Source organism: Caloenas nicobarica, chromosome 2 (assembly GCF_036013445.1).
Source record: "Caloenas nicobarica isolate bCalNic1 chromosome 2, bCalNic1.hap1, whole genome shotgun sequence".
Classification (NCBI taxonomy): Eukaryota; Metazoa; Chordata; class Aves; order Columbiformes; family Columbidae; genus Caloenas; species Caloenas nicobarica.
In genome coordinates, this window is record NC_088246.1 from 117,155,677 (window position 1) to 117,181,975 (window position 26,299).

Below are 26,299 nucleotides of genomic sequence, written 5' to 3' on the forward strand. Positions count from 1 at the left end.
ATCAGAGGAATAAGGTAATTTTTGTCACCACCAATTAAAAAGTTTTACGAAACAGGACTGTTATAAAACAATTAAACCTTGCAAATGCAGTAGTCTCTAGGAGGGAAACCCTGGAGGAAATTCTGCTTATTAAAACTGCAATTTTAGTTTCCATTAAAAAGGAGAATAAGACAACAGAAGATGGGCTGGCAAGACAAATTATTTCTTAATGTCAGTTGAGCTTATTTCAAATGAGATAACTTATCTACACCAGGTTGGGTTCAACACATTTTTGCCTCCTCAACTCATTTATCTAATTCAGTCATCTTGATTATAGCCTCATGGACCTTCATTTTCAGAGGAAGAATTTCCTAACAAACAGCCTACACAACATGCTGATTACTGAACAGTTAATTCTAATTAACTTGGCTATGGCAAGAGAATTTTGATAAAGTCCTAGAATGCAAATACAGTTTGGTTATTCTGGCCAAACTTCTATAAAATAAAAACCCACAGCAGAGTCTCCAGATGAGACATCAGAGTGATAGGGATCTAATTTAAAGAAACAAATGAGAAAATTAAAATCACAAATAATTTATTCTTCCGTTAGAATTGATGGAGTACAGTTTTAAATACCAATGAAGTACACAGTGGTGGAAAATTGGCACAGAACCTACAAGCATTTCATTCATAACAATGCTTCTCATGCCATATCTGTTCAAACCTTGATGTGTATTTTCTACCGACTTTAAGAAAATTGTTTTCCCTTTAAAAATGATGAGCAAATTTAAAATCTTGTCTTCCATGTATAATGTCATATATATTATGAACACCAGTTGTTTTTATTTTTTTCCCCCAACAAACATGATGGCCAACTGAAAAGGAAAAAAAAAAAAAAAATTTACTCCTGGGCTAACTGTACGTTTTGTCACTTATAAAAGTTGCCAGGAATTCCTGAATGCATATATTCCTGCACATCAGAATACCAATTTATTTATCTGATATATAGTTGCAGGACAGTCTCAACTCCAAATTTTTGTGTACTATGCTATTGCTCAAGGTGCTGCCTCTACCTCACATGCAACACTAGAAGCATTAATGCAGTTCAAAACAAAATTTGGCATTTACCTCACCAACAGGTTTTACACTTGATGTTGTAAAAGATCCCTTGGTCTCACGTTAACCAATAAAATGGACACGCACAAAAAAAAAATGCCCCCTTTCTAAAGATATTAACTCTTAGTTAGGAAAGTTTAGATAGGCTTTACAAAGTCTTCTAGGCTATTTTGATACATACAAATTATTCAACTAAAGGTTAAAATACACTTATACAATACAGTCCTGTCCTCCATATTCTTTTTCAAGTTCTTTGCATATTCAAGCCAAGTAAAATTAACACTTGTCATTTTCTTTGTTATTGCAATTAATAAGAGGGATTACAGCTTGCTTATGCAAAGCTGTGACAAAACACTTGAGAAATAAAACCCAAACGTTTATCTTGTTACCCAAAAAATGTTGCAGAAAATTGTCAAACTATGTTAGAAATAATTTTTACAAAAATGCTTCACTCAGAAAAATTGGAAAGCTTAAAAAATTAATCTTTGCACAAGACTATATTATACTGTCCTTAATTATGTTCCCATTTAGATAACTGGGATTCTTTGTACATGAACCTATCAGTGACGTATGATGCTCTCCATCTTTTTTCACTGTCTTTATTGTACACCATTTCGAGACTTATACAATCTAGCATTTATCATGCCCTTACCCATTTTTAACAGTAGATTTCTCATCCTGCCCAGTGAGTAGTGTACTGTCTTGCATATTCACCACATGAAAAACATAATATACAAAATATTGCTGCTGTAAAAAGTGTGCATTTCCCCTTTCCCCCTACAAAAAAAATCTGTGGAAAAAATATTAAATTCCCATAACCTTCATAAACATACAAAGCTGTTCGCACCTTTCGGTCTGTAACAGTCTATTTGACACACAGTTCTTAACTCGCTGCACATTGTTATGTCACATATTTTCTGTCCAATATTGCCATCTAGAGTAGAGATGTGAAATCAGTTTCTGAGAATCTACAGTCTTTAACAATTAACCCATAAAGACTGTATACCATAAAACAGCCACAAGATTTTTCCAAAAGCTAGATGGAATGGGAGGTTCTCATCTCAGGAAGATGTCCACAGTGCTGAGGAGACAATATGGCTGCTAACAGATATTGCCTACTGGAATGTGAGTATTTTTTCACTGTTGATAATTTCCATACTGACCCTAAAAAAGAAATTCAAAATATATAATGAGACGACAAGGCATATTGTCCTGTATGAAAAACTGAAGTCAGAAGACCATCCAAATAAACTATGATGTTAAAAGGTGGAAACAAACAGTGAAATAAAAACTGATACGAGTAAGTGGTACAGAGTTTCATCTCACTAAAAGTCCTTTGTGTTTTAATGTAGGACTGATAATACCGATTTAAAGCCATTAGCCTAATTTGATCAAAATCATATGTCTTTAAATTCAATAGACTGCTGTGAAATTTGCAGAGCACCACCAAAAATAAAAGATGGCAATCACTTCTCACCTAAAATTTGAAAATTATTTCCAAAAGACAAGGTCACCTAAATACAAAATAATTTAGCAAACTAACCTGCTTTCAGAGATACCTAAAAATATTCATATATTAAGCATCGCAGAATGGACTGATGCAGGAATCTCGAAAACCAAGGCACACCCTGGTGAACATAAAGAACTAGTCAACATATCCTATGGGAATCAATTATTCCATAGAGCCGATACACAGAATTATCACCTTTATTGATATTCTCTATTTCTTTTGACAGAAAGTCATGTACTGCAGAGGAGGGCAGAGGTGAAAGCATCAATGCTACATGCTTACCACGATCCTTCACCACAGGGTTCAGGGCTTGCAGAAACAAGTCACGTGCTACAAAGTGAACGTGCTCCAAACTGCAGTTGCACCACCATTTTGTGTTAAGCACCAATACGATAAGGAAGTATTTTAAATTCCAGTTTTACGTTGCAATGTCAGGGGTTTTTTTCCATTGTAATATGACAATCAGGAGGAAGAATTTCAGAACAGCTGCCAGTTGAGAATTTAGGCAGTGCAATTCCTATGGGGATGGCTAGTATGAAATAGCGGAGAGGTCTCCTATAATTAAGTTTCCCAGTGGAACTTAGATTGCACAAACTGGAGGAGTAGAGCCTAAGTACAAGGAGGGTTATTCACTTCTACTGCAAAGAAAGCGGGAAGGAACTGCAAATTGAGATTAAGTTTCCTTGACCCTACATTTGCCACAAGAAAAGTATTTTCCTGTAGCTTATTATTTACAGGCCGAAGCTATTAGTTCAGTGCGTAAACATTTTGTTTGTCTGTTAAATAATTAGAATTAATTGCATCTCTAAACTACCAGACTGAGTATGTTCCTTCTTCCTTGTCTTCTCTAATTTCTGTAGAAAGGAAACCAACTGTTCTCCTTTAAAAATGTGGGCAATTGTGGCTATTCTCACTTCCAAGGGAAAGTCCTTGAAAGTTCAACTGACCACCTGCTGACAAATCAGGATTTTATTTAAACACTAGAAACTTCCATAAGGTATACTTAGTTAATCTTCATTTTATTTATGCTGATAAAGGTAATAGTGTATATATATATTTCTGAACTGGAATATTGCATCCAGTTCTGGGCCCCTCAGTTCAAGAAGGACAGGGAACTGCTGGAGAGAGTCCAGCACAGAGCCATGAAGATGATTAAGGGAGTGGAGCATCTCCCTTATGAGGAAAGGCTGAGGGAGCTGGATCTCCTTAGCTTGGAGAAGAGGCGACTGAGGGGCAATATCATTAATGTTTACAAATATGCAAAGGGTTAGTGTCACGAGGATGGAGCCAGGCTCTTCTCGGTGACAACCAATGATAGGACAAGGGGCAATGGGTACAAACTGGAACGCAGGACATTCCACTTAAATATGAGAAGAAACTTCTTCTCAGTGAGGGTGACAGAACACTGGAACAGGCTGCCCAGGGAGGTTGTGGAGTCTCCTTCTCTGGAGACATTCAAACCCCGCCTGGACGTCTTCTGCATAACCTCATCTAGGTGTTCCTGCTCTGGCAGGGGGATTGGGCTAGATGATCTTTCGAGGTCCCTTCCAATCCCTAACATTCTGTGATTTTGTGAATTCGTATCACAAAGGTTAGTTTATTAGAGTTTAGTACCTTCTACAGGAATAAAACTCTACTTCATCCTTTAGTAAGAACATAGGTTTCTTAGAGGAGTCCTCCACTACAACTCCAGCCTAGAGTTTTGGTGACTCTTGCTTGTTTTAAACTTATCTGAGCAGTGATAGGCAAGAAGCAGCTGATTTTCAGGTCACTTCTTTCCCATGTTCAGTGTTCCTTTATACTGCTCAGAGAAAAATCAGTGCAAAAATAGGCTTCAATGTCTCCCTACACAACTCTACAGTCAAAGGACTTCAGCTGCACACTTGAGGTGCTTCTGCAACCGGAGAGGAGGATTACTGGATTTATGCTTGTGGAAAATCAATTCAACAATTTTTATTGCAAAGCAGTAATGAAGAATGATCTACCATGAGATCTGGGAACCTTATCTTTCATATCAGTCATTCACCATGAGGCTATGACACAGATCACCTTAATTTTTAAGGGTCCAAAAATACTGTCTGGAGGGCCTCACTTTGCCAAATTGCATTAAAACTTTGCAAACTCAGAAGAGGATGTCTAATCACATCTCCAAACAAAGGATTCTGTGTAACTCACCTAGGAACAAAATCCATGAGAACTGTATATACACACCTGAGAGACCATGTCCTCAAATTCATTAGTTTAAATGTCTGCAAGACACTAAGATTATCAAAGGAGCGTCTAAGAATCACAACTTTCTCATCCGATGAAAGAATACCTGGTCATATCCATAAGGCCTCTGCTGTGGTGGCTGTGGTGGCCCAGGCTGTGTGGGTCTGTATCCCCCATACTGCTGGCCTTGTCCTTGTGGGTAATTGGGATACTGAGGTCCTGGACCACTCTGGGAGGGGCCTGGAGATCATTAAAATGTAAACAAACAAACAGATTGCTTAAGGTGTTAAGAAGAAAAGAACAGTAAAAGCATTGAATTTTATAACTGAGCAGGGCTAAGAAGTATCACTAGTGTGCAATCAGGTCTTTTCTGACCTAAACACATTCTGTGGATCAGTAGCCCTCTTCTCACCCTGGAAAGCACCTTAGCTGACAGGGTCTGTACACCAACCACAGAAATGTTTACCTTTATTTATATATTATTTATTACCAATGCATGTAGTTCCACACACAAGGTCATAAGGCAGGAAAGAAGTCGGCAAGAAATGACAAGTCATAAACATGAGCACTTTCAGGATTGAGGGAGGCACGTTCTCTTCCTGCCATATGCTGCTCCAGTTCCAGAACTTTACAGTGCCAGGAGCAGACAGATGATCAGCTGCATTTAGCATTTGGACTTTTTGAAAAGGCGAGCAGCGCTGTGTTGCCAGAAAGTCAGTTTCACACCACAGCAGGCAACCATAAATAGGATGTCAGGCAAGCAAGTTACATGCATAAAATGTGAGATGTGACAACCGGTAAATGCTATTGCGGGACGGAAAAAAAAAGCACTCTCTACTCCATACTCCTCTGGCCATCTAAACTTTCCAAGAAAAGGATAGGAAAAAACCAACCAAACAAATCCCCACACAAACCACCACTCTAGCTCCAGCCTTTTTTGGCTGTGAAAGGAAGAGTTCTTTTGTCAATACAAACTCTTTCTGTTACTATTCACAGGGGCTCAGCCTGTCTACCATTGGAAGCTGCACGTTACTGCAATTCCAAACAAAATTAACTTCATTCCTTCCTACCTTGGGAGAGATGGTACTGTGTATTTCACTGACACTCAGATCGATCTTTTGCTGTGGACCTAAGTTAGCTTTTTCAACACCAACCCTTAAAAACTGGCAGTTAAGGCAGACTTGCAACTCTTTAGAAGTGCTTTCTTTTAAACAAACCAACCTTCTTTTCCCCGCCCCCGCCTCAGAAGAAACAGATGTGTTTTAGCAACAGTGTGGTTCAGTGCTAGAGAGGGCAAGTTTTAGCTACAGGCACTGGACTTTAAGATGACATCAGCCGGTAAATCTTTCAGTAATTCTGGATCTATGAGACAGTGAAAAAGATGATCTGGAGAAGAAAAGCTCTATATGCTCTCACCAGTCTCTTCAGGCTTCAAATCACCTTGAACTATGCAGTTTCAGCTTTCTACAGTGGAACAAAACCTTAAAGATTGATAATAATGGCTGGGATGCTGATTTATTTTTGCAAATTAGAAAGCAGTTAAATATTAAATCGAGAAAGGATATTACATTCTAGGAAGTGCTGTGTTCATCTGACAAATGAAACTTGGTTTTATTTATTCATGGTAATTCTTTATAGTTGAATTCTAAATATTCAGTGATAGATTTCATAAAGTAAGAATGAAACTTCAGTATCTAGTTCTGCTGAACAATAGGAATTGAGTAGTAGGTTGTTTCAGTTTACAACTTACATTAGGTAAGTCGCTCCAACAGATTGCTTCATCCCTTTCCTCTAGTATTTCTTAACCTAAATTTTCCAGAACAAGTCAGATTTTATTTCTTTACTTAAAAGATTTAGAATAGTGTGCTAAATAGACCTTCACTCCAATCTTCATTCTGTTCCTATGTTATGTTTAGCAGAATGTAAGTATATTAATATTATTTTAAAACTAGCAATTCATCCACAACCTCCAAAAGGAGAAAACTTGCTAAATCTCAGTAGATCCTCTTAAAACCTAACTCTATCTCAACATAATTGGATTTAATGCAAATCTGTCATTTATCTACATGGTAAACAAGTCAGCCATGCACTGTCTCATACACCCACAATGCTGGAAGTTTTAGCATTTAAACCTGCAACAATGCTAGAAGTTAAAATACACAGAATTAGATTTCAGAGATTCCTCCTTCTGAGACAAATATATACAGCTTTACAATAAGTAAGCAAACAAAACTTAGGAGGGCAGTATTTTCAGTATGCTCTCTGACCTCAAGTTTTCAGAAATAATGCACAAAAATTACATACTGCTAAAGCTTCCTGTTTGGGAGGTTCTCCTTGAATCCAAGGACTACAAGATCTCACTTGTGGCAGAGAATTTCTCTTTGATGCCACACATCTGACAGCTTGCACCACTATGGCAAATTTATAAGACAAACTCTCTTGAAAGATGCATAGGCAATACTTCTATTAATTTCTTACTGATCAGTACAAAAATTTTGAAGGAATGATTAACCTAGTTTTTAAAAGACCTTGCTCTAAATGGCAAATCCAGTGGATGAAAGGGTATAAATGGCTCTCCGCAATCTTTCTGCCCTCTTGACTGTGTTCACCTACAGAGGACAGAAAAGAGCAGAATCTTTGAGTCTTTCTAAATTACAGACACCTGTTAAAATGCTTTCTAGCCACCCTCTTTTTTTATGCTACCACATTGTCCTAGGTTGCCAACAGATCCACTTCCCAAAAGATGCCGTCTTCTACACCTTCTTGTTTTGGCCCAGTGACATTGCAAGCACACCGCTTTTTTTTTTTTTTTTTTTTGAACAAGCCTGGCCTTTCAATCGGGTAAACCAGGGATGGAATAACATACGAGGATCTCCTTTGCTCTCTTCTGTGACTGCTGTCTGTCTTTTCAGGTTCTTACCATAACCCTGCTGTTGTCCTGGATAGCCTTGTTGGCCTGGATATTGCTGCTGTTGTGGTGGATAACCCTGCTGTTGGGGTGGTCCTTGATAGGCATCTTGCTGCTGACCATATTGCGAGTTTCCTGTAAGATGATGGCAAGAAAGCAAAAAATTATAAAGATACCTACTTTATTGGTTCTTTTCCTTCTAAGATGCACAGCCAACAACACAAGACCAAAATGAAAATGCAATATTGATTTCAAAAACTGAACGAAACAAGGAAAACTCAAACCAAACAGAAGGAATTCGGTCAAACAAACTGCAGTTAAAGCCAATTTTGCAAAGTTGAACTGCAGCATTTTCAGCATCTCTGCCAAACGAGCATTACATTTACTGGACCATCACAGTCATAGGATCATGACTATGCTAAATAAAATAAAAAAAAAAAGAAGACAAAATTAAGGACAGCTACAAGAGCACAGACTAGCTACACAAGATCAGCAAGCTGTTTCCTAATAGCACTATAATTATACAAAATATATACACACACAAAAAGATACATAACTGAACCAACAAATTTATGTTTAAATAAAAATTTCCATCGAGGTAAAAAAAAAAAGTCTCTAGAGTGTTTTAGTCATTTTACTGTTGTTAGAAATGGCAAATTGTGGTTATTTTGGGTGTTTGCAAGAAATTATTCTGAATGCTTCGAGTTCCCTGCAATTTCCAAGACAGCCAGCAACTAGTATTCTACAAGAGCTTTGCATGGGTATAAGTCGTGTTGTGCAAGAATTTTTGTTCCCGTTGCGGGTGGGGAAGGAAAGGGAATGTATGTGCGTATGTGTGTGAAGGTATATAGATACCTCCTTCGTAGTAATGTTGTGAGGAATCCTCATAAGGCCTATCGTAGCCTTGTTCAGGATACGACGGTTGCTGATAACCGTAATCATTATGACCTACATCAATTCGACAAGAGACAGGAAGAAACGTTAATGGCCTCTGAGTGAAAACCCTAAAAGTATTTCATTTCTCAGAAAAATGAAAAAAATTTCAACTGGATATACACGGAAAAGAATTTTCAATTGTATTAGCCAAAGATTTATTAATATGATTTCCTTTCATTTTGAATTAACATGTGACAGGAAAAAAAAAGGCTTAATGCAGTAGTTTTAGCAACATCACAGCAAGGGATGGGTTTTAACCTTCTGATAATCCTTGTTGCGGGGCGGGGAGGAAAAAAGTACTTTATCTTTCACTCAAAAAAAAATGAAAGCATTTAGGCCTTTCACATGTAAATAACCTGAATTAAATTAGAATGAACAAATAAAGCAATTATCATACTTTGTTTAACACCTGTTCTGCTGATCTCCAATTCAAAAGCATATGCTAAAAACAGTGTGAAATACAACAAATAAAGCTCAATGAAATTATGAACCACAATCTACGTTAAATTTTACTTTTAAGTGACAGAAAACTCACACTCTCAAGGTTTTCCCTACAAGCAGAATTTCTGCAAGTTTTAAGAAAACTTTTCCTCTTACGTTCAGCCCTGAGTAGGATATTTTTACTTATCAGAGACCACAGGCATCTCTGATGAAGAAACCAATACATGCAGTAAACACCCCACCTGTTGTTTTTAGAACAAATACATTTTGTCTTATGGGTGACCAAAATCTCTCTTATTGTCAAGAAAACAAGCCAAAATTTTATTTAGATTTGAAATAATATTATACAAATTATATAAACTTGGAATAAAATTTTGGGAAAAAAATAAGGAATGGAAAAAATAATTCTAAAACTAATTTGTAACTAGTTCTGCAACTGTACCATATATCATTGACTGAACTAACAAAAACATAACCATTAGCATAAGTCTTATATTCTCTTTACCTTCTATGTAAGAGTAATAATGGGGTAATGATGAAGAATGAGTCTTGAGAAGGAATAGGTCTTAGAGAAGTAATCTGTGCTGCCACAGAGCTGGCGATGGTAACATCCAGTTGCCTTTACTACAGTAAATTGCCTGTAACTGTCTAAAGTTCATGCGTACAACAGAAAAGTTCCAAATGGAAAGCTTAATAACTACAAGTTAATGCAACTTATAAAATAACTCTGCACATATATCTCCAAAATTAACATTGCAAGTTATACAGACATGGTCTGATGCATCTTAACATCAGTGTAACAGAAATTAAAATTCAAACAACTAACTTGTATCCTTTCATTTGCAATGAGTAGTTGCTTTGGCAGTTACACAGCTTTGCTTTGTGCACATTTTTAAAACATTAACATCTACCCCATTCCTTGAACTTTGTAAGACACCATTAAATTGCACACACGGTTATCACGGTAGTCATGAGTCGGCATCTTTGTTCTCCCAGACTCCGCTCAGCCTAAAAACAGGTTAATCGCAACTCTGCTAACTTATAACACAACGCAATAGCCTTCAGCACACTAAATTCCAAGAGGCAGGAGGACAGATTTATGCAATTTGAAGTTATGGTCTTGTCTTCGACACATCAGGGGGACTTCTAAAGAGCATTCACATCTACAAGCTCCTCAGGGCAGGGACCATTTTATTCCTTTGTAAAAATCAAGCAAAAGGCCCATACCATCCGTAGCAGCAACAACACATTCGTGTGACTTCTATTAAAACTAAATACTAAGTTAGAAAATAGAATATTTACAGAGAAATAACATCTTTTAAGCAAGTTTTTCCACTTTAATAAAATCTTTAATAAAAGGATATCGCCCTCGTCTTATTTATGATAAAGTTTTGACTGTTTTAATTCACCTCAGCAATACTAGGTATACTAGGAGCCCTTCATAATTTTATATAAACCAATTAAAGAATTTTCATTTTGAAACACTAAAACTGTTCCACGGTTCAAATGAGAGTATTACAAATTACATACTTTAAGTAAGTTGTAAAATCAGTCGTAGTAACTTAAACTGTAGTAACAATTCTGAATTTGGAAGGTTTCGTAAATGTGAGGTATGATATCCAGTTACTGTTCTTGCCTCATTCCCTAATTTTGGGCATATGACTACATTAGTATTGGGCAGGTATAGAAAATGGGAAAGTTAATATTTATGAGAGATTACCATCAGGGTAATATTGCTGGTTCATGCCTTCTGGAGGACCTTGTCCACCATGACTGTATTGGTCCCCATAATAGTCTTCCTGGCCTGAGTACTGCTGTGGTGGGCCTGAAAAACCACAACCAGTCAATACGTAAATAACTTGTTTTCTGTGATATAAAGCCTGCTAATTCCTGATTTTAGTATGAGAAATATTTCTCAAATGTACTCCCCACCCATATTGTTGCATTTCAGACAACATAGATAATCTAGTTTACTTAAATAAAATATATATATGTATTTATCTATATATATATATACACACACATAGTTGTTTGGCTGCACTAGATTGAGAACATACATATCAAACTTCAGTTTTGAGCTCATTTTAGGAATGTGTATAACAGACTAAGGTGTTAAAAGTGAAGCTATTCCTTTTCTAAAAGGACTGAAAAAAAATGCAAGATTGTGGAATATTGTTTCTTTTTTGTAGCTGAACAAATTATTAACCAATGGGGTACTCTGTTCCTTTTCTATACCTGTCATTTAAATATTGAAACAGAATTCCGCATCAGCATATCTGAGATGCATATTTTTAGATACTTCTTGTAAGAAAGAACTCAAAACAAAGGAAATACTTGTCTTCATGTTTCAGGGTGATACCAGTAATCTGTTGCTGCAAGAACCACCCTTGAGAGGCTAACAAAAAAAGAGTCTGCAAACAAAGTCTGTGACACCCAATGTTTTGATCAAAATTTGGTGTAAGCGAGAAGTAATATAAAATCGTTTCAAAGATGATTATTTTAAAATCCATCTAAACACACTGAAGTGCAGTCCTACCTTGCTGCGGCGGTCTGTATGGAGGAATCTGTCTCTGACCCATCATGTGATTTCCTTGGTTAACTTGTCCCATCATCCCCATAGGTGGCTGTTGCCCCTGGTAGTGCTGGCCACCTGCTTGGGGCATGTTGTATTGCTGGGAGGGAGGCTGCTGGTGCATCATTGGACCTGTAAAAGTATCACATATGTCTTCTGTAAAACATGACTTGTGATTAAATCTTTCAAAAAGAGCATGGAAAACTCAGCCTTTAGAGATGGACCAAAAAATGCTCAACATTTCTAGTGCTCTCATAAGAATTCATTATTTCTGGACCTATGGAAATGCAGGTGATCAGTTCAGTAGCCAAGTTACAAAACAGAACTCAGCCTAAATAAGACTGCTTTCTAGATAATTTTTCTTCAAACTAAACAAACATTAGTCTACTCACACATAAAGATAACAAACAGTTTTACCATTCTGTGTTTCCTTGTTTTAAAAAGCATCTGCAAAGAAAGTGTAGATCAAAACCTGATGGCGAATTCTTGATAAGTCACAGAAAAATTATTTAACATTGTGAACTCCTTGGGACATAGTTTTAATACGTAGTTGTTGTCATAGCCCATCAACAAATCACTTAGCTGTTATCACAAAATAAACCATTTTATTAAGCCTGTAAAGACAAACCACTTGTACCACTGAGGCAATCACACAATAGGCAGTATGCAGAAGGCCCACAGAAATACAAGCTCTACCCACCACTGAAGAGCCCTAAACAGCCTGTAACAAAAATCTTCTTTCATACCAAGCTGCACCAAGTTTCTATGAGCCACAGGAAGACATCAGGAGAGATCAAGTACTGTCCATGTTTTATCAACTGAGAAAATCTGGTTAATGCTGAACTTGGAGAAATGCTAACTTCAGTAATGAAAACAAACAGTTGAAGACCACCTTACAGCAACGAAAATTATGATTATGCCATTTCATTGTACTAGATTGAAGGTTAGGTTGATATAACTTTTAAAAAATAACACCTTCTTCACTTCCTCTGGAGTACCACTTCAGACACAAGTTATTCCAGTATTAAAAATACGAGAAGGAAAGAGTTGTGACAAGAAGCTAAACTTCTTAAACAACATATGTTAACAATACATTAATTCACACCATTTACCACCTATTGCGCACTTTATAATGATGAAACCCTGAGCTTTTTTTGCCCTTTTTTAAAAACATTTTATAAACTACAAAGGCCACTAACTAGGTCTCACTGAAAAACAAAACAAATCAAAACATCAAACTGGCACAGCCATTCCTTAGCCCCATCCCAGGAGAAAAAGGATGGTGTATCATCTAGTTTTCTATAGGCTAGATTTTGTCCTTGCATTTAATATTTTTAAATAACTAGGTGCTGGAGCACATGCATAAAGCACTAGCATAAACCACGATACTGGAAAATTACCTAGATACAGCCAATACTGATAATGGATTTATATAAGGAAAGGAATACATAGTCACTTAGATCCTGTCTATGTGGGGATACGAGAGAAAGTTAAGCCAAGTTAATTAACGGTATGAATTCAAAGTACGTTAGTTAAATCCCATTAAACTCCTGTGTGGAACCTCTCTGTGAGAAGTAAAGTGGCCCTAGTTCTGTTAAGCTTCATTTTCCTCTGAAGATAAATATTGGCTACTCTTAAAATGATGCAGTTATGCTTCTGTTCTGCAGCACGGCAGTATCCGTGTCCCGATTTTAAAGTTAAAAAATTCTTTAAATTGAGACATTGTAATGATTTTTCACTTTGCAAAAATATATTTCATTTTTTGATCTTCTGAACAAGTAGGCAATCTAGATCACTCCATTTTACTGTTCCTCTGTTTGAAGGTACTGAGAAACATTAGGCAGCCTTGGAAAAAAAAAATAGAAACTTGTTGCCATAATATTCCTCGATCTCAGGAAAGCTTGTTAATTAACAATATTAATATTAGTCACAATACAATGTGATAAAATGTGTTCAGTCCCCATGGTGCTATGTAGAGGTTTTCTGTTTGCTTTTTAAATTAGAACTTCATTAACACTTTGTAGAGCCACAATGAGAATTCACTACCCTGTATCAGACTCTGTATTGTGTTAATAAAAGAGTGCCTGGCTTCCTTCCAGTTTTGTTCACATCTCTCTCTTGTTAAGACAATATCTAAAAGAAGAACCATGGTCTCTATCGTCTCATGCAAGAAAACCATTTTCTGCGGTAGTTTTGAGGGAAGTTTGAATTTGTTTTTTCTTTTGAAAAACTCAAGCCTATAATAACGCTACATTTATTCATCATATAATGTTTAATATGACATAAAACTAACCTACAAAAAAACGCTCCACAAAACTTAGGTCAAAAACTTAAGATGATTAGTTCTAAGACTTTTAACAATAGTAGCGCATATTTTTACAGCCCACTTAAAATACAGCTCTTGAATCTCCAACCAGGTCACAACAAACTACACTCAGTGGAAGTCATGATCTCTTCCAGACTTTCAGATAAGACTTAAAAACACAGAAGTTCACAAAACTGTGCATTGCAAGAGAATGCTCACTGCTTTCAAAAACTCTCCTTAAGAAATTATTTTCTGGTGAATTTCTGGAACTACTTATTCCAGAGAAGACAAAATGTCTGATTTGCAGAGAGTCCAAGAAAATATTGTGTAGGACTATTCCTGTAAATATCCAAGTACACAAGCACACTATTGTCTTTCCAAGAAATTATTTTACCCTTGGTAGTACAAAAGTCCTATAAATGTCTCTGTATAGTTAGAAGGCAGCCTTCACATGTCAATACACTGGAAGCATTTTGGGATAAAAGTCTGAATAAAAAGATGCTAAGAAGTAATACTGTAGGTCCTATGAGGAGTGCAGGCAGTTTCAGTAGCCATTAAACAGGCATTTAAGAAATGCACAGCTTCGACCCAAACCAGTCTTTTGGAGCAAGTGAATGTATAAAGCAAGGCAGACAATAGGTGAAAACTAAACTGCTTGTCGTCCAATTTAATTAAAAATAGTCCACATTATCAAGAATACACAACATTTTTCTCAACTGCTCATTTCAAAGTCATCTACACCTACTAAATGATAAAAAACAGTTCCTGCTCCAGCTAGTGTGTCATAAGGAAGACTCATGTATAGGGAAGAAAAGGTATATGGATTTAAGTAAAAATAAGCTGTTACGTTACCTGATCTTCTTGTAAGTGCAGTGACCTGGTGGCAGTCGCCTGACAAGAAATGACTTCAGGAAACTGCCAACCTAGTCTTCAGACATATAAGACGAACAGAGAGAAACAAAACTGCAACCTAGAAGTGGGTCTCTGATAAACCTAACAAATTTGAGACCAGAAGTGTACTGAGGATGAAAGAGTTGCAGAAAAACTCAGTGGTTTAAAAATGTCTCCTTAACTTTGTCTCTTCTGCTGAAACTCAAATACTGGTGGTAAATGCTATGAGAGGACAAGAATAACTGCTGACATGGTTGAAACTTCTGAAGAAGCAAAGCAGCGCAGAACCACACTCACAAATGAGCCAGTGGCTCTGCTGTTCTGATTAAAGAGCTATGGGAGCAGCTGAGTATCACCAAAAAGCAACAGTACAAGCTATTTCTTCAGATAACATCGGGTGCTCCTGTCTTTATGGGGACAACAAAAAAACAGGAATTCTGCACCTGCCTCATCTCTGCGATCTCTTCATATTTGCTTGTAATTGAAAGAGCTCTGAAACTTTGATGGAATTTTTCTAAGTTTATATACATGAAGCTGTCATCAAAAAAAAAAAAAAAAATCTCAGCACCAGATTTGACAATTGGTCTTCTGCAAATGATCGAGTTAACATGACATTCTCATGCAGAGTTTCCCTGTTAAAAGTAAACTAGCTCCCCTCCCTCACCCCAAGCAACGTATAATGCTCATTAAATACAGACTGGAGAGTTTGGCAACTTTGCTTCAAGTGCTTCTGGCAAGGGAATGGAAACTTAGCAAAAGGATCTGAGAAATGCAGGTTCTGAGATGGCCAAGCTTAGCAAAAAGATCTGAGGAAAAAAAAACAGAAGAAAACATTTCTGAGATGGCCAAGCAATAATTTCTTGGCCCTTACTTGTGAAGCATTTGAATTCTACTGTTTATTATTGTTCTCTGTGAAAGATCTGTTCAACATAAGAGGAATTTCCATGTGAGTTGCAGGTTCCAGAAAACCGTGCTTATACCTCCCCTCTGAAAAGTCAAAAATTGGCAAGACTTGAAACATTTCATTCAACATAAGTAGCTTCCCATTGAAAAGAAGAAATGAATCCATAAGAAAGGCGTTTCTTCTATATTCAGCTCCTGCTGCTTCCTGTCTTTCCCACAAAGGTAGCCAAGATATTCCTTGTGGATGTCCCAGATTGCCACAGTAGCTTCTTAATCAAGAGTCATCTACAGAATCTTCCACTTAAACATTCTGCTTCCAAAATTACTAATATTCTTAACCTTTAACTGCACTGACTATATAAAAACAATACCATGTAAGTTTTGCTTCTCACTGAAGATATTCCTCTGGCTAGCACTTCATAAACTAATGCAAATCTATAATGAGTACAAAGTGGAGACAAAGTAAATCCAACGCTGGGTTCTGTTACTATGCATTTTATTTCTTAATTAGCACTTTTTCATCTTTTCTTACTAACACCATCTGCCTCAAAATGTGTGTACACACCAAGATGTTTTGCTAGAAAACACATTTTAAAAGTTATGCTAAACCCACCCAAAAGTCAGATCAAACCTTTCTGCGTTTCTATTACATGATAGCATGTTTTTTTCCTAAAAGTACTGGCCTCATTCAGTACACAGTATGTATTATTCACTGAAAAAGCTATTTCAACATTTTGTTTCCTCCTAACTGTTCACGTGAGATGCCATGTCTAATCAAATACTGAAGACATAATTATTAATTTACTCATGGGTTTTCTTATGGTATTTAAAACTAAAATGTCCAAATCTTCATAAACAATATACTTTCACAATACTCCTGTGAAATCTTACCACCAGATTCATTTCTCTACAGATGGGGAATCCATGCATGGAAAGATTTGAGGTCAAAATCATCTACTAATTTTAAACACCTAACTTGAGATGCTAAGACCTTATCTTGCAGAATATTTAGTAATATATTTAGCTAGTTCTGTTATTAACTGATAGATATAGTAGGATCTCTCATTCTCAATATGGATCATCCCTTTATAAGATAAAGAAACAAAGCATGCCTAGGGGGTTCACAAATGTCTCCTGACAATACTGAGGCTCACAAAATTTCGCTTCATTTCTGTTTCTGAATGGCAGCACGCACTACCAGTTAAGAAATCTTTGAGTCCAAATCTGATTATTCCCTTTTTGTCAAACTGCATCTCGATGTAATTTCCTAGCAGCTCGTTCTTGTTTCTTCACTTAGATGAGAAGCCTGCAGTGTCCATGCTTGGCTGAGACCCTCTTGGCTACCTATCTAAATCTCTCATGGTCTCCCAGATTTCTCTGCCATTCTCTCCCTTGCTGCCTTAGAGTCACAAGAGAGTGAAGATACAAAAATATTTACTCTAATTTGTCACCAAATCTCAATATAAACATAACAACTAAGAGTAGAAAATGGAGGAAATGTATTAAGTGAACCTGACTAGGGATATTCTTAGGACAAAAACCTTAGCTACCAACACATAACAAACATGCACATCTTCAGACTTAAAGAATTCTTCTCCCATAGATATTTATAATATGACTAATTCAGGACATGATTTCATTGAAACAGCAAATGGCACCTTGCTGGCATAACAAACAAGTTCCAAAGCCTTGCTCTAAAGCAAGGGGGTACCTGCATTCCTACATTTACATGTGCAGTCCTCTATTTATTAGTGTTTTTGTGATACACTGACATATTTTAAAGAACGTAATTTTTCACCCCACTGTCAGAAATGGCTTTCACTTCTGTGAAACTTCTACAAAAAAAAAGTCAGCCTTGAAGCAGACACTTGTAATGGAAAAAGGCTCAGCCTAAAGGGTCAAAATTTGGCAAAATTAGATTTACCCAATGTGAAAGGTAACTGTGGCTCTACGTGTAGGCAATAGTAACAGCTCTTGTTCTGAAACCTATAATTTGGTTAGGTAGTCCTTTATTCCCAAAAGCCACTTTAGTACTATTATTTGTTCAGAAAATAAACCTTTCTAGTATCTTTCTGCCTAATTTCTAAAGAGCAATTTTCAAGTTTGACAGAGTACTGAAAATACAGCAGAAGAATATTATGAGGAAGAGTAAAGAACACTACTTTGAGATGGAGTAATCACTAGTCCTAAATTGTAAGCCAGTCATACAAGGTAATTTGTTTTCTGTAGTGCAACTCAATGGATGGCTCCCTCACGCATACTGCTACATATTTATTGCTAACCCTCTGCAACCAAGAAGTTTCAACCAAGCATGCACAGGACTTTTCAAAAGCATCTTACAGAATTACTCCCTCCCTTGGGTATTACCAAGAACACACAGGTAACCTACCAGTTCAGAGAGGCAGTCAAAAAATACTCCAACTTGTGATGGTTTCCTCTGCTATGTGCCTATCTTTTGTTTCTTCTGCTGTTAAAATTTTAAGAAAAATGCCACTAATATTGTGGATGATGAAGCACTCAGACTTCCCACTTCCACTACTGGCAAGAAAACTGCAGAAACAGCTGTTTTGTCTTGACTTATTTTTGGTCTCTCATTAACTTAGCCTTTTGTCTGTTTTGAACACTTCTGTGATCTAATAATCAAACTGATCAGTATGACCTGGTCTGTTTGTACACCTCACTAACAAATGGTACCTATGTAACAGAGTGGAGCTTTGGTCCCCAATGAGAGTATAGTGTAGAAGGAACCTGTGCTACTGGAGGATTATTTTTTTTCCCTACAGTGACCAGGGAGGGAACCTTAGAAAAAGAGAAATATGTTCTTCTACAGTATATGAAGAGAGACGAAACCTCGAGTCAAGTTATATCCTTCAGCGAATATATCTGTAAAATTTTATACATACTAGAAAAAAATACTTGCTGTAAACATGGCAGAAACATTTAAAAAAAAAAATTCTGCAGTATGGCTTCTAGCAGGTGGTATGTCCAGATCCAATATAGTAACAGACTTAAAAGTTAAGCTGAAAATACGGCTTGCTGACTTGTAAAGCACACTTATAAGAACATGCAGTATATATAAAATTTAATAATTTAGTCTGTTGTGACTCTAATGCAATATTTTAATTCTGTAGTGTCCTTGCACTTCAACAAGGACCATACTGTCAACAGAATACATTGTCTGTTTATGCTATGCAAATATCCTAGATACAAAATTAGTTTTGAATTTTACTATATGCACAAGGACATATTCTGAAAACAGTAGGGAGTAGCAGATTTGTTCCTGGAACTGAATTTTATTTCTTCAAGATTAACAGACATTCCACGCTAAAACAGCATGCAGCAGAGAACAGAGATTAATTAGGTATAAAAATCTGAGGGCTACCTGACTTTTTATTTTTCAGTTTACCCAAGAGACTGAAGAGTAGAGCTGTATTTTATCAACTCGAGCAATAATAACACTTATATAGAAGTGTAAAGTCTGAGAAAGATAAACAGTAGTTCAAACTTATAACTGATGAAAGCAGACCCATTCCCAGATTCTCACACAGCACCTGAAAACAACTCAATGTCTGCAAATAAATAAAAGGCCACTGACACATGGGAGGAAAGTAGATATAGAGTTCTCAAACACGGGTACAAATGGATTTAGAGAAGAAAATTTGCAAGGAAAGACCTGTAAAAAAAAGTCTGTACCTGAGATGTTTCCTTTTAACAGAAGCTCACAAGCACCTCACTTACCTTGGTTTGGTTGCATGTTCATGTTTGGTCTGGGACCGTAGTTGCCCATCGGCTGCCCCTGGCTCATAGTCATCTGATTCTGCACTGGCATGCTCTGGGAGGATGGCACTGAGTGGTTATAGCCGCCCATTGACCCGTGGCTACTTGAAGGCATGTTCATGGAACTGTTCGTCATATTGAGCTGGTTGGGTCCAGGTCCTTGCATAGGCATATGGTTGGGTCCTTCAGAAAGAAAAATGGGGAAAAAATATTCCACATTAAGTATCGCAAAACAAGCAAATACAGTCATACTAAATCGCAAAACTGAATGAAAGTCATTAGATACCATTACTTTAAAACAAAGCTAAAACAGTTTGATTTCCCAACTTAAATTTAGAAAAAAGTTAACAGTCAAAGTTCAGCTCTGCTACCCAATGTGTTTTCTTTTGTTGAGCAGCTGAAGCTACTAAAACAAAGGTGTAAGTCATCATACAGCTCACCTTATATCCATATCATACGCAAAACTAGTCTTTTTGGTACACACACAACGTGTTCAGAATTCGAACCTGAATTGCACAACATCTGTTTAACAGCCAGCCCGGCAGCTCTATCATGGCTATATAACTGTTACAATAGCTAGAACTTCTCTGCTTATTCAATCAAACCATACTAGACACTTTTCTGAAAGGAACAGTTAATATTTTTTTCAGAAGTCAGGCAGTATCAACATTGACATGGTACAAATACACGTAGAATAAAAATGGCTGAAGGCATTTTTAATGTTGTTTGAACGCAATCTGTAGCCAATATTCTGCAACTGTATTTACAGATTACTAGGGTGGGACATGATGACTGGAAGGTAAATCACCAAATTATGAGCTCACCTCTCATGCTTGCAAAGATGCAAAGGAAGAGCAACCTGTTCATATACCCAGGAGGCCAGCTATCTCTCTTCGCCCTTTATTTCTCATCTTCCTGACAACACAGGTTGGAATTGGATTGTTCCCTAAATTAAATCTACTCTCAATAGGTATTTTAAAAAGCATAAATATTACAATACCATCTGATCAGCTTACTCATTACTTCAGCTGGGATAAGCAAGCAGCTACTAGGAGTAAAATTAGTAAGAGGTGTGACTGGATATGACAAGTGAAAAAAGTAAATGAAATGCAAGGATTATGCATATGTGAGCACCACATGAAGAGAGGAGAAAGCACTTGTAAGAAGAAGCTGGCAGATGAAATGTTAGGGTTGTTTATGTTCTGGGTCAAAACAGGTAATTTGTTAGTCAGAAGCTAGAAGACCTGGACAGAAGAAAAGCTAACATATTACTATCGAAACACCTTGCAAATGAAAAACAGTTAAGAACACACCTTTTTTTTTTTTTTTTAATAGTTTTCCAAAACATTTCATGGGGTTCTCCTGCACATAAGGACACGGTTGATTTTTTTTAATATGAATGAATGAAACAGGAAGAACACAATATGAATGAATGAGACATGAAGTGCTTATCTGCCATTAAAATAACTGCTTTGAATGCTATACTAATTAGATTATGTTATACTAAAGCTAGTGGAATAAGCATCTATCTTGACTATAAAAAGAAGCCCTTTTTCTTCTTAACCACTTATGGACAATATCTTAGCTCTGAAAAGCTGTAAACCAGACTAAGTGCATTTGAGACTACATTTGCAGGAAGGAAAGACGACTGTGAGAGAACCTGTTGGCAATACAGAAGCACCTGCTATTCAGGAAGGTCACCTACCAGTACCAAGACTAAGGTCAGAGAACCCTACAGCTAGTCTTACCTTTCAACTTTCTATACACGATAAAACAAGCTCAAGAAATTGGGAAGATAGCTTGCCACCTGCACAACCCAATTCATCACCTCCTTCCAAATCCAGACCACCCTTACTTTGCATCACACAAACTCTCCGTCAATGTAACTCTTCAGGCAGTAATTTTTTCAGACAAAAGCCACAATCTGTCACAAGTAGAGGTAACATTCAATTCCACCATAGGCTGAAAGAGGTTTGTCATGATTGTCTTCCCTGGTAAGAGGTACAGACACCCATTTGCCGAGGGATGCAACTCTGGGCCTCAGCAACACTTCAAGTCGTTTATTAACCACAACATAATTCTGAGAAAAACTGTCTCTTGCCCTTTAGGTAACAGGACAGGTCTATGGCAGAACTTTAAATTAATTCGTGCCCTGACTGTCAGTAGACAGTTCAATCCTCCAATCAACCCTACTACCTGCACTCAGGCCTGTGGAGGACCCTTTTTCAGATAAAGCCTTCCAGAAATCCTTAGATGGTATTTTTAAGAGCCTTCATTTTATTTCTTCCAGGCTGGTCAACTTGTGGTTTTCAACCCCGGATTCTCTCACTTCGCATGTTAGTGACTTTATTCCTTTTGGACAGATCATCTGTTCAGACATTTAAGTTTCTGCATCTGGCTTCTATTATGAAGTATCTACATAACCGTAGAGTAAGTGCCCTATAAACAGAAAGCAAATGCATACACTGCAGAAATCACGACAAATACATGTCTATGAAATACAGAAAGGCTCACATACAGACAAACTAGCAAACACTTAAAAAAACCCCAAGAAACTAAAAACCATTCAGCTATCCACTTAACGAGATGATTCTGTTTCCCTTTTTCCAACACCTAACTCCGAAATTATTTTAGCATGTCTTTCTGATATGAGAGATGCTCTCATCCTAAGCTGTTTATCTTCACATCCTCAGAGACAACCTTAAACAGAGAAAGGAAGGAACAGACATTCAAAACAGGAGTATGTTGGAAGAAAGGCTAAATTAAAGCTTAGTTGGAAACCGTATTTAAGTATTTGTCTAGGTGAATACCAAAACAAACCTATTTACCTTTCACATATTTTCATAAGGGCTCTTTTCTTATTCTATGCAATTACAAAATACGTATATTTAAGTAGTGACTTTTCTCCCCCGTGGCTCTGCAGTGAAGTCATTATGCTCAAATTGTGACTTAGTAATACTTCTCCTTGGAAAAGATCATTATAATAACAATAATATGATTACACTAGAGGGTCAAAGAGACTGATTTGTGAGGGGTGATGCTATTCTCCATGGGAGCTGATGGTTCATAGATGGATAGAGGACTTCACAACCAGAATACTTCTGCCCTACTTAGGCAGCAACATATATTGTTCTTTCCACTTCCAAATGCAGACCATCACCAACATGTATGATGAAAATAACTTCTTCTCTAGATTATTTATTACACATGGCCTCTGGAGGCTATTCAGCTACCCTCCTCAGAAAAGCTGTCACTATCAGGTCCACATTATTAAGATTTGCACAGAAACTAGAGACTACAGCAATGACATTTTTTACTTCATATTAGGTTTTGCATAGTTATTTACTGTGTTTGCTGTCATGTAGCCTACCCTTGTGCCCATTAAGAGATGAATTTTCAAAGATCTTTGACAGCAGTTTCCCTTCTTGGAAGAACCAATACCTTGAAGAGGTTTTGTATGAAAAGTTCCTCCATACAAAAAAATGAAGAGGACCTGAACAAAAGCAATCTTGGAAATGCAATTTTAAGCTAGAAGCCAATTCACATGAAATAGGCAGTATGACTTTATGAGTGGAAATTTTGGAAAACAACCTCTGTATAAAGCAGCAAGCTTTTCCAGGGCCTACTCCATTCTGATCTGACTGCTAAAGGGAATAGTTACCCCAAAGCCAGTACTAGTAGGTACAACACGGATTTTTATCATCTTGTTTCACTGCTTTGTTTTCTGACTTCCCAAGCGCTTTTCTTTTTATTACAAAACAGGATGACATAAAAACTGACTTAAAATTTACACCTAGAACAATAATCTGGAGGCCATTTCTTTACAAATCCCTTACGATTCAACACATCTTCAATAATAAAGAACATGAAGGATTAGTGGAAGCTGGATGACTTTCTGTATAAAACCAATTTTTCATTTTTTTTTTTTTTTTTTATATTTACCCACATCCGAAACACCCCTTTTAAGATCTATTTTATTATTATCTTATTATTTAGATACAATGATTTCGCATTATCTTTTTATGGAAGAATTTGTGTTCGCTCAGCCACAGGCCAATACCTTTCCCCAATAAGCCTTCTAAAGCCAGCTGTACTGCATGGTTTCAAACAGACTAAATTTAGCCAGTTCTGTTCATCAGAGGAATGCTGTGTGTCAGCTACATCAAAGCCCAAGGGCAGCCTGATAAACACTGAATACAGGTCACGTAGCTCTGTAGCTAACAAACTCTAAGAGAGCTTGTACTCGGGGGCATTCAAAGCAGTTTTGTCATCAACAATCTAGTATCCCTTGAGCCTCCATGTCGTTCCAGTTGCCAGGCAACGCTGGTGTTAATGTCTTAGAGGAGAAAAACTTACCAGGCATCTGGCCGTTCATCTGGTTCTGCATGTGTGGTGCAGGAGGGCCCCCACCTACCATACCATCTGAAGACATGTTGTGGGAGCGCGGAGGTGGGGGAGGGCCGCTCTGACTCATCCCTCCCGGACCCATAGGCATATTCTGTGTGGGTGGCTGAAAGGAGACAGTTTAGTCAAACACGAGAAGCAGTTTGTCTGACAAATATATTATACGTACATACAGCATGGCAGTTGCCTATATTGTGAAGCAGGGTATGAAAGAAAGCACTGAAACGCATTTCTTGCTCTTTCTGGCATGTTTAACTCCTCCTGATATTAATTTGGGCAAAATGCTTAACATTTCAATCAATTTTACATGAAGGATTACGTGCAGACAACACTCCCGCACCTTCGAGTGCTGCTTTAAAATTAAAAATGTACAAATCAATGCCTCATTAAAAAATTATATCTTAACAGTTTAAGACTGCTGGAGTCATTCCCTCCCATACACACAAAAGCTTTCCTTCAAAGCAATGTTTGGTGAACAGAAAAATAACTCTTCCATTACAAGCCCCTCACATCAACAATTTGTTGCTGCTAACAGACCTTGCACCAGGACAAAACAGGTACAACAAGAGATGAAAGCCTCTGAATGCTCATAGAGGAGCAGAAATTTGCACCTGGGTGTGGTAAATCGTTTGCGCTCTCTTCCCCTCTTCTCCCCCCAAGCGCTGAAGGCCCAGTTCCTAATTTTGTGCCAAACACCCCCCACAGACTGGAAGCGCATTAGTGCTGGCCTCCAAAGGTCCAGAGACAGCTGCCTAGAAAGGATGTTTTTGGCAAACTTCCTAATGAAATTGTGAGGAAAATAACTGAATAACCTTGAGAGTTCAAAGAGGGAGAGCAAGAAAAACAGTAAATACAAGGGGGAATTTACTATTAGGTTCTACTCATGGCAATGTAAGGAGATACAGAAGCTGCCAGTAGCCAGCTTCGTTTCCCTAATAAGAACACCTGCGAGACTGCATGATCCTCCTCACATACCTTAGCCAAATGCTTTCAGGGGAATAAAAATCATCTCTGTGAGAGCAAACGCCTGAGTCTCCAGCTTTCAAGGACCCTCTCTAAAAGGCCATAATTATTCACGCAAAACTCTTTCCATGAGACAACCATGAGTGTGTTTTTCCACATTTCTCTTCATAGAAACAACCAAAGGGCTGATCCCTAAGTTCCTGCCCAGCCCAGCCTCCCCTTATACCTACACCTAGTCATCAGAGGGTTCATAAAGACATAATACAAAGAGTAACTCTTTCCACATGAGTGTAAAGTGGGACTCCTTTCTGGTCTTAGAGAAGGCAACATCAAGGTAATACAGACACACGTGTATTCATTTGCCACGGCAAGAGGGGGAACGGTACTAATTTATTTTCTCAAGAGTTCTTTAAATACATCAAGCATGTATTATTTTCCCTGCAATATTAAAAAAAAAAGTCCTCAAGAAATTAGCTAGGAGCTTTTCTCAGCAGGAAGAAGAAAGAAGATGAAGGAAAATGCAAGCAAGTATGCAACCTCTCTCGCTACGTTCTGTCCATTCCTCTGCAATGAAGAGAATGACCTTTTATAAGCAAGCTTATTCCTCATCCTACAGCAGAAGTGACAGAAGATGGAAAAGGTAAGAGAGGTAGCTCTTCTCTCTGAACAGTGTGAGGGAAATGCTGCTCTGTTTTGCTTGATCTTCCTCCCTTAGTGAGCAACCATAGCAAGGCTGCTTCAACTAAGTCTTCCCTCCAACTTCAAAAGCTCACTGTCATCCTACTTCTGCATCTAACAGAAATTCCCTAAAACCGATATACAGAGAAACAAACAAACAAGAAAACAGATACTATTATTAATTTAGAAAGTATTTTTTGGAATATGAGCAAAACAAATGTACTCGGTACCTCAACATGGGCACCTGAAGCTCAGAGCCTAACAGCAGCCCCACGTCAGGAGACAGAGCAAAGACGAAAATCATCCAAGTTGAAATGTTTTCAGAATTAAAATGAACTTCTTAGATTCTGCATATAAATCATTAGTAAATCCAATGTTTACACACCATGCTGATAATGAAAAATATTATAAAGTACTAAAAAATATTAGATCATGCCTAGGTTTTAACTATCCTGCAGGTGTTACTCCACAAGCATGGACATGCCCTTATGCACAGAGGGACAAAACCAAACAAACACCACCACCACCTCCAAAGGTTATTTGAGACAAAACTGTATATTCTGACTCTGAATTTTATTCTGGTTTTCAAAACAACCGTTGTTTAACATTAAGACAAACACTGCAGTGATCAAAAAGAAAAGAGCATGGAGAGCAAAAACATTCAAGGATAGGAAAAAAAGTATTAAGGATTTTAAAAATCCCATT

General features: G+C 37.3%; 1 protein-coding gene across 3 annotated transcripts in view; it reads right to left on the bottom strand.

Annotated features, from left to right (window-relative positions):
* The window catches only part of SS18 (SS18 subunit of BAF chromatin remodeling complex), a 53,904-nt gene that overhangs the window by 11,702 nt on the left and 15,903 nt on the right, over positions 1-26,299 (bottom strand). The window contains exons 4-11 of one of the 3 annotated variants that reach the window (XM_065629106.1): positions 23,906-24,059; positions 19,511-19,732; positions 11,638-11,805; positions 10,822-10,926; positions 8,580-8,672; positions 7,737-7,859; positions 4,923-5,056; positions 585-2,259 (exon numbers count right to left, since the gene is read on the bottom strand). In XM_065629106.1, coding sequence (XP_065485178.1) covers positions 2,233-2,259; positions 4,923-5,056; positions 7,737-7,859; positions 8,580-8,672; positions 10,822-10,926; positions 11,638-11,805; positions 19,511-19,732; positions 23,906-24,059 — 1,026 coding nt within the window. In that variant the 3' untranslated portion in view covers positions 585-2,232. Of the gene's footprint in view, positions 1-584; positions 2,260-4,922; positions 5,057-7,736; positions 7,860-8,579; positions 8,673-10,821; positions 10,927-11,637; positions 11,806-19,510; positions 19,733-23,905; positions 24,060-26,299 lie in introns of those variants that run through there. The other 2 variants (XM_065629104.1, XM_065629107.1) reach the window with 2 other exon arrangements.